Source organism: Etheostoma cragini, chromosome 13 (assembly GCF_013103735.1).
Source record: "Etheostoma cragini isolate CJK2018 chromosome 13, CSU_Ecrag_1.0, whole genome shotgun sequence".
NCBI classification, from domain to species: Eukaryota; Metazoa; Chordata; class Actinopteri; order Perciformes; family Percidae; genus Etheostoma; species Etheostoma cragini.
Window position 1 is genome coordinate 16508958 of NC_048419.1, and position 10063 is coordinate 16519020.

General features: G+C 38.9%; 1 protein-coding gene across 2 annotated transcripts in view; it reads right to left on the reverse strand.

Moving 5' to 3' along the window:
- fgf13b (fibroblast growth factor 13b) overlaps positions 1-7208 on the reverse strand; it is a 20904-nt gene extending 13696 nt beyond the window's left edge. The window contains exon 1 of one of the 2 annotated variants that reach the window (XM_034890308.1): positions 6948-7208. In XM_034890308.1, coding sequence (XP_034746199.1) covers positions 6948-6996 — 49 coding nt within the window. In that variant the 5' untranslated portion in view covers positions 6997-7208. Of the gene's footprint in view, positions 1-2174; positions 2387-6947 lie in introns of those variants that run through there. The other variant, XM_034890309.1, reaches the window with a different exon arrangement.
- Between the last annotated feature and the right edge of the window lie 2855 nt (positions 7209-10063).

Consider the following 10063-nt stretch of genomic DNA (forward strand, 5'->3'; position numbering starts at 1 on the left):
CTAGATGTTCCCTTTGCATTTGCACTAGAGCAGAGGCACACACGCAGCAGCAATCAGCCGACATCTGTGAACGTCGACTGGCCACAGGCGAGCCCAGCAGGAAAACCGATGCACATCTGTCAGCGGCAGACACAGCTGCAACGGCGCATGGCAACTGAAACCACAACCGTTCTTGAGGAAGACGAGGCAGTTGACAAAGAGCGGAGGTCGACCTGTGGCACCAGGGGCAGAGCAGCAGGCACAGATGCATGCTGTTTGCCAGTGGAAAATGTTGTGAAATCCATGGCTGGAGAGCAAGAGGATGTGGTGAGCAGGGAAATACAAGACTGATGAGGAGGAAACTTGGCAGAGGAGGAAACTCGGTAAGCAGTAGCCTGTTGTGAAAATAAGCTAGTGGGTGGAGGATAAAGTGGTGGACAGTGGACAGATACTAGTCAGGACCTGGCCAGTCACTGAATTGACCCTTTAGCTTGTCCTTGACTGAAGAAGTTGCAGTTACATGGCCGTCAGGTTAGGTAAGACACTTGTAAATGAATAGATAAACATTGTGTAGGTGTTAGCATACAGCTCAACCCACATGCTGTGCATTCCATCATAGAGACGACACTTCAGCCACAAAAAACATTTCATAACCAAGCTGTGAGCTCATCTCAAAATATGAAGGCAAACGCTTACAACCACTGTAATGAATTGACTGAAAGCTAGGCCTTCATATTTTATTTATGAGCTTCTTGCTTTTAAATCCACACCACGTGCCCCTAAAAGTAAAGGCCACACAAACTATAGTAACAAAATGTAACAATACAATCTGCAGAACAAACAAACCAGATTCAAAGTGCCTCTGAGGAACATTAACACAACACATTCTCCCCATTTAGCTTTAAATCATCACAATGACAAATTGGAATGTTAAATGAAACACATCAATCAATAGAGATCCCCCATCAATGGAAACAAATAAACAGCTTATTGACACAGAGGGGAGAATTAGTAACGGTTTTGTTTTCAGGATAAAAAAAATCCCAGTGAAATAAATTTATAGCATAGAGTAATTTCAGAATAAAGTCTATATAGATTGTTTCATACACAAATAAAAAACGGGGTTTAAAAGATACATTTGAGATGTTAAATCTTGTTTCTTTCATATGGGTAAAAGCCTGTTTGGATGGAGATGTGAGCGCCCCCTACTGGCAGTAGAATTGACAAAAAAGTTGGGAAGAGGGAGTTAATCCTGGCGGACAAAACTACAGTATATTTTATTTTATTTAACCTTTATTTAACCAGGAAGTCCCTTGAGATTGAAAGCTCTTTTTCGAGGGAGACCCGGCCAAGACGGCACACCAGTTACAATACAAACAGAAATACAGCAGCAAATATCCAGGGAGAGCCCTTATGTGTGTGAATCTCAGTCTAACCATGAATGCCAGTTAGAGTATGATAAACAACCCAGCAGCATAATAGTATAATAGTATACAGTATTCATAATAGAGTTAAACACTTTGCAGCACACCACTGAGACCTGTGAAACATGTTTACAACGAATTTGTGTATATGTGTTTTGGAAGTAAATATTTCAGTAAAGGTAATATTTGGTTCTTCTTGTTGAGGTAGAGGAAGTAAGAAACCACCATGCAGGCCGCATTTGTTTTGCACTCCCCAACTGAGACTTCTATGAAGTTCTAAAATGGTTTGAAAGTTGGAGTTGTGAAATAAATAAAATACCGTGCATTATGAATGTGTAAATTAGTGCACGTATCTAATAAAGCGGTTTTGTTCAGTGAGTGTTTGGATCAGAAGGGCGCGCCGGGCGCGTCTTTCAGCACCACGGACAGCGCTTCAAGTTTTGAGTTACAAACACCGTTCTCTATACCAAAACTACTCGACATTTTTCAACAACAACAACTTTATGAAATCGAAAATGAAACATTTTGAAAACCGTTTAAGATCGAAAACATAATGTATCTGTAACATCAACATGAGCACCAAGACAGTGTTTTAGAAAAGTCCCTTTAGATACTTCCTTTCTCCCCTATAACAGTCTACTCACGAATCATATTATACACAAACTGCCGATTTGTGCTGATATTTGTACAGGTCTTTTTTTTAAAGAATTTTGTGGCAGGTTCTGTTCGTATAGGCTGGGTCAAATCTCGTTATTTCAGACCGAGTCCTACCTGAGGTCGATCGGCGGATAGGGAAACTCATCCTGCGCCCGTGGAGTTTCGGAGCCTTGTGCTCATGGCTTCTCGTTCTTCCTGTTGTGCGCTGCTCGAGGAAAAGAGCAGGAACTACTGAAGTTCAAACCCAACGAATTCTCCACGGCATTGGATCCATTAAGGCCGCGCACATGGCGTTGACGGGAGATCATTACAGAACATTAGAGGCCATTAAGCCGTTGGAACCGGTCATTAATGATTCATCGCAAGGCCCCGCTGATCTGGCACAATAAGAGAGCGAGGGAGCCTGTGTGTGCGTGCGCGTGCGCGTGTGCGCGTGCGCGTGTGTGTGTGTGTGATCCAGTAACTCCTAACTTTAACCAGACTCCATAAAGCAATACATTCTATCCAAAAACCTAAACCTAACAGCCATGTATTTCCCTTTGACACAGCGCTGGATTGAATTCGGCCAAATAAGTATTCCCAGCAACAAAATAACAAACCATGTAGTCCCTTCCCTCAAACTATTTATAACCTAAACCATTTCTCTCTCACAAAATATGTTTAATTCTAGGATCCACTCCATACCAAATATATTGAGTGGATTTTGGAATGTTTGTTATAACCTTATCACCTTGGAAAAAAGTAAAAACCAGCAAAATGTCCTTTATTCCGTGTATTTTTTTTTTATTTTAAATGGAGACAAACTAACACAGCATGCACACAACAAAACACACACCTAATTGCTTTGTACTATCTCTCAGTGGGTCTGTGGGCTATCCTCAATGCACATGCACATTAGCATATACTGTATATATTTATAGTAACCACACTAAGAGCAATGCTGCCAGTCCAGAATTACACACAGTCTACATGACCACACATACAGTCCCTCTATATTATCAGACCTTTACATTGTTGAGCTGTTCCAGTGCTTCCTGGAAAGCAGCTTGTTAAAACACAGCAGCATCCATATTACTGAGATCGCACACAAACTATTACAGATTGCAGAGTGTCTGTTACTGCATATACTGCAGGAGCCTGTAAAAGCCATTGAAGGCAGTGAGGCAGGATGTTGCTGGAGAACATGCACACTCAGCAACTTGGAAAGTAAAGCTAATAGAAAAAGCAATATCAAAGTTATCCAAGAAAAACACATTTGATATAAATGTGCTTCTCATTCTGTTTTTCAAAATCTCAGAAATCTGTTTTGGCTCTGCATACATGTATAATCATGCCATGGCTTCCTGTGATGAGGAAATAACTATTGGATCAAGCAGATGAATGGATCACTGTGTGTCAGATGTATTTTCATTATTTATTTCCTTTTATTTGTTTCACCTGAACTGGAATACCATTCTAGCATTAAACCAATGTATCACGCCTCCCAAACTACCCTAGTAGCCTTGGCCTGAAATAGCAAGCCACAAAGATGCCAGTAGATAGGACTACGTTTTTGGCAAATGTTCCTAATTCATCAACCTGGGCAGGTTGCCAGTGTCCAATCACTCTTGTCCATTCAAAACAAAACAAAAACTCTATTAAGCTCCCCTCGATTTTGGAGAGCATCAGCTATCATTCACTACCAGTGATTCATTTTATCAGCCACTAGATGGTGCTGTGACCTTATCCACTGTAGCCTATGGCAAAACAATATTTTTCTAATAAAAGTTTGATTGATTGACACAAATTGGACTAGTTTGTCACCAGGAGCAACCCATTCTCATCAATGGGTTTGTATGAAAACCTATGCACAACAATTTGTATGATATCTTATGAAATTACAGCGAGGTATGACACAAATGTTCCACTTTTTTCATGACATAAGACACTGAAAAGGTAAATAATGTGAATTAATTGTGAGCAGGAAGTTTTGTTTTTATTCATGCAGATTTTCCAGAAAGTTGTTGGTGACATCAGTAAAAGAAAATGTGGTTCAGTAATTTATGGATGGGTCTTAATTGCTGTGCGATGTTGACCTCTGCTTCCTGCCTCATTGCTGGGTCACAATAAGGGTTAATTAACAATAGTCTCTCTATGGTGAATCCTCTCCAGCTGCCTATTTATGAGTTCACACTAACACTCACACACACACACACACACACAAACACACGTACACACATAGTTTTAACTCACATTTATAAGCCAAATCTCTTTTAAGAACAAGATGTTAATTACTTTTTGTTCTATCCAAACTTAATCCTTAATGCCCCTATTATAAAGAACAGAACAAGGTGGCATATAATGCTGCCTGTCTGTCCACCCGAGGGGGACTGAGTCATTGCTCAAGATATTTTAGTCAAAAGGTACATCAGACGTGACGTATTTTTCTGCAATAGAAAGAGCAAAACACTGCTGATGTTGTTTGACTCTGTGTTACAGCACGTTGAGCATTTTTAAACGATTCCCTGTGATGAATGTGGCGTGAGTACCGTTTTTTTTTTTTTTTTTTAACTCAGACTGTTAGTATAATTATACACATGTGGCTTATTGTTACTTTCATCATTTAAATCTAATTCAAAGTCATATAGTCCAGCCATTTTGGAGGGATGCTCCTTTAGTTCACTCTTACTACACACTGAGCAAGAGCAAAATATGGACATGTGTACTGCATGGCGCTTCAACAAATACGCTACAATGTTCCGTTTTATTGGAACTACTATGGTATGTGTTAAAGTTGTACAGGGCAGCATTATACTGAAAGTTTTTTTTTATTTGGTGTCACAAAGGCAGAATTTATTGCAGGACTGTTGCATTGGAATCCATTTTAATTTACAGGGGTTATTATTGTTGTGGTCTCTCAGTGGATGGATTATCTTATAAATGACCCCTTCTTGTTTACTGGCTTGCTTTTATTGCTTTTTTGTTTATTAATTTGTCTGCTTAGTAACGGTTGAAGGTGCTTTGTGAGTAAAGGTTACCATAAATCAGGTTTTACTATTCTGCCAACAGTAGTCCGTTTCAATTCATCATGCCATTGCTATTGTAACCCCTACTGGCACAGTTCCATAGCCGCTGAAATTGCCGTCCACACCAAGAACATAATCCAACCTTAATCCAACCTTTTGTCAGATCTGTGAAGGAGAAAATAGTAACTTGTTGAAGCATTATTAGGTACTCGTTTTAATATTCCTGATTCGTTTTTTGGTTCTTAATTTGTTAGTTTATTTTTCTGTGAAAATTAAAACACATCCTCATCCATAAGGGAAATAATGCGTTGATTGCCAATTATTCCCAAAACAACATAAATGATTGTTCTTCTTAACACCGTGATATGGCCACACGGTTGTTTTTAACAAGCGACCGTAACACGTGACGACAGTGGAAGTGTTAATCACGTGATTAACACTGTAAAAAATAGCTAGTTTCAGCAAGAAAATACTTAGGATTAGGTAAACATCAGGGATTGGTTTAAGGTTAGGGTTAGGGACCCATAAGGATAGGTCATTATAAACTGCTTGCACAATCTACCTTCACAGTTTTATATCTATGGTTTTTGCCTCCAAAATGATTGGCCTCCCCATCTCCAACCTTTCACACCTCAACAGCAGAGTCATTACATGCAGAGCACACACCATAGCACATGACCCCCGGCACCCCCTCAACCCAGTCTTCCCACTGCTACCATCTGGCAGTAGATCCCGATCCTCTACAGGACATCCATCCATACATCCATAAATTCATCCCTTCATCCATAAACATATCCAAAAATATACTCTTCCCAGAAAGACAGTAAACACGTTGTTGTAGTTAACTGTCTTCCTGGGAAGAGTATATTTTGCCCAGAGCAAAACCAACATTTTAATCCAGCATTTCCACAAAACTACAAACCTAGCTCCACTGTTCTCTTCTTTGTTGTATGATATGTCCACAAATTGTGTCAAAGATCTTGTCAATATATAATTTTTTGTTTAAATGTACTTAAAGGCAAAACTTTTAGCAAGCCGTTTCTAATGCCAGTATTTAGCTTTATTTTCACTCTTGTGGACTCTGGATAACAAGATTAATCCCTGTATTAGGCTACTTTCTACGGGGACATTGACAAACATGTAAACATAAATATTGTTTAAAGAATAAGAAAGAAAGTTAACCAAATACTTGATTAGGTTACTGTTTTATGCATTCTGTAGAAGACAATAGCATGACAAAAATCCCAGCACGCTGCATCTGTCTGCTTTTATTTTTATTTTTTTTATTTTAATGAATGAATGAATGAATGAACACAGGTCTCATGCATAGATTATGCGGGCAACTCCCTTTTTTGTTTCCATGGAAATTATAGTTTCCCAGCTTCCTTTGCGGTGTATCGTTTTTTTTTATATATATATATTGCTGTAATTTGTGTGCGCGCGTTGCTGAAATCACTGAGACCCAGAAACCCTTCTGTGGGGGATGTAGTCTAAGTGCTTTTATAATATAATAGATACTGGGTGTTTCACCTTGACCACAATGTCTAAGAAACATCCTGTCTCCTCTGTTAAAGCGGTAAGCTGACCCCCAGGCGACATAGAAGACATGATTACAATGTGTCTACATCAACACCTTTTTATATATAAAATTACATTTTCTTAAGGGGGTTTCATAGCCTATTTTAAAACCACGTACAACGATATTTTAAAGTAGGCTAGTTATTTTTTGTTTTCGGTTTTCTGGATTTTGGAGGGAATAAGTAACGAGCTGTCTCAGCATCATCACAATACCAGATATTTCCACTTTATACACACAATAAAAGAAACAAACCGCGTGTAAATACCCACATATCCCTCTTCGTATCTGACTCGTGTTACTCACCTTTGGCGGCATTGTCTTTATACTCTTTGCTCTTCGTTTTTCCGCTCATGGAGCACGGCCGCTGCTGGTTGTTGAATCAAACTTCAGGTGTGAGATGCAGGGTCGGTGTTACTGTTTCATCCTCGTCAGGTTTCTTTACTCCACACACTCGCCGGTAGCAGTCCAACTCTCGCAGTCCCTCTCTGCCTCTCCACAGTCTGATTCCGACTCGTTCTGACGAGCCGTCGCGCTTTTAAACGCCGACACACACCGGCAGCAGCGATCCCGAACGTGCGCGCGCAGAATTACACTCGCTCGCGCACATTGAGAGAGACAAAGAAAGATGTGACAAATATGTACACACGCAAGGCAATACATTTCAAACATCCTATAGGGATTATATTAATAATTGATGTTAGGCTACCAATTAGGTCTACTAAACGGCTCCATTTTATGAAAGGTTTATAAGCTGGAACTATTGGATTTATCAATGGTAGAAACCCAATGCTTAATTATAGGCATAGATCTCTTCTAATAACGATATTTGCGTTCCCAATGTGGAAAAACCTCAACAATAAAGTATTAACATGTAGGCCTACAACTGCAGACTTGGTAGCTTTCCATTATTATATGTATTGTTTTCGTAACATTTGTGACAGCAATGTTTTCTGATGGCATATTAGATAGTGTAAAATGTATGGCCACTGTTTATTAAAGACCATTTATTGGAAAATGAGGCACTAATAAAAGGTACTAATGCTAATAAGCCATTAGTAACTTATTAATGATTAAATCTTACTAAGATTTGACCAGGGATAAGTGATACCTCCATGTCTGCAATTATGAAGATTAGTAGGGAATATAGTTCTTATTAATGGCTCATAAGGTAGTAGCATTAGTAAAAAATAAAGCTGTTAGTTACAGTTTTTATAAACCCTGTTAGAATGTGGTACTGGATTGAATAAGAACAAATTATAATCTTTCTAAACTCATACAGTTACAGACAATCAGCAAGTCCTAGCTACTGAGGTAAATGGATGCGCGTCTTTGCTCTTACAGACTCAAAGTCACAATGTCGTTTTCAATCTGATAAATGCAGATCCACTTGCAAACTCAGCAATCTTTACACTATGCAAATCAGTCACTTCATTGATTATTCAATCAATGTGTGCTTTTTTTATCGAGGCAGAAGTGGGATACACTTACATATGATATTGTTTCTTCCTAGTGTGTTTTAGAGTATCCGAAGTCTTTTATTGACATTTATATAAGACAGAGTCTCATGTTTACGGTATATAAGGTATTTTGAGTTACATACAGGTAAAAATATAAAATATGAACAAATTGTAATATACATAATAAAATGTGAAAAAATCATGTATAAATGACTTTTAATAAATGCATACCATAACCGTCTAAAATACTAAACACAACAAAAACAAAGACTTAACATAATATTAAATATTAAATTGCAACAATTTCTCTTTTTTTTTTTTTTTTGGACCTTGAAAAGAAGTGAAATCTATCTCCTTGTTGAGGCCAGCTGGTTTCCCAGAATTAAATCTATATCCAAGAGCCTTCCTCTGGAGCAGGTTCATCTTAGTTACCTCCTCTGTGGGCTACACTGATTTCATATATAGTGATTACATCTCTATGCACTGCACATCTTTTAATAGAATGATTTGCACCAATGAAGTATCTTGCAATTAATTTCCCTTAACTGAACCCTAACTGAGGCACACATGTTCATGCTGTTTTTAAATCCTACTCACAGCATACATAGTCGCGTCTGACAAGTGTTTCCGACTCTTGTACTAAAACAGGTCTATGACGTCAAGTTGTCGTCAAGGCTTTTGGACTCCCACTACTAAATGAACCATCAGACAAAAGCACAGCTGGCCCTCTGCTGGGGCCTCCCCGCAAGGATTACTGGTCTGAAACCAGCTGCTCTATTAGAACAAAAAGTGCCAACTATGACTGCTCCTGTTCCCATTAGTAGAACCCACAGTCACTAAAAGGCTCCCAAAAAAGTAGAAACCATGCAAACAAACAGAGCCCTTATTTGCAACATACTTGTAAAATAAGCATAATTCCTTTTAAATACAGTTTGAATATGTTTTCATTAATGTATAGCTCTTAAACACAGTTGGGTTACCATCAGCTTTTTTAACCTCCTTGGTGTAACATGTGCATAGGGTTAATTAAATCGCACTAAATCAGATTATAACAGATGAAGTGTCAAGCATAGAAGAGGTGTTTAATTATCTGCTTCTGAAATATGTTCCCGTCATTGGTAAAGTATCCCTCATTACAGTATGTCATTACTATTACATGTCAACACAGTGAAAACCTAGAGCCTGGAGCTAATTTAAAAAAACCTGACAAATCCTCGGTTACATGAGTCATATTTTCTCTGTAACTCGACAATCATATATTGCTCTCACTGTAAGCTGATCTGAGTTCAGCAGTACAACCCTCAGTATTGCCAAGGAGGAAATATTGACCTCATGAGTCATACACTGGCCGGTAAACCGCTGTGTGGTCATACCGGGAAGGAGAGAGGACATTTCTTTTATTGATCAGAGGGTGACATGAAAAAACAGGTTATTGACTTGATCCCAGGACTGCGTCCTGAATCTTCCTCACTACACCATCTCTGCATTAACAACAATGTATGGATGAAAAAAATGGACTACTGTATGGAGCTAGAGCAGTGAGAGTGACCTGTGGTATTGAAAATAGAATTTGGCATTGAAACAACAAATATTGGCATTGAAAACTGTTGAACTGAAGTATAAAACACAAACATCAAAAAGTAATAATCTCATAATCCTATGATATGAATGCGTCCAGCCTTTTAGTGAGTGTGTGATTTGCCTAGAAACCTATTATGTGAAAAAATGGCCGATAGGAGCAGACCTACTTGAGATTTGTAGGTTCCGGTTGAAAATGTGGAAGACATTGCAGATATGCAGTTTTAACAACTCTGGGAGGATTCGTTTGGAGGTGTGGTCTCTCGCCAGTGGCCTCTGTAAGTTACCCGTAAGCCACGCCCCCTCACCCCCCTCAGGCCCCTCCTCCCTATGCCAAAACAGTGACAGAAAGTTGAAACTGAAAACAGTGACATTGTAAAAATC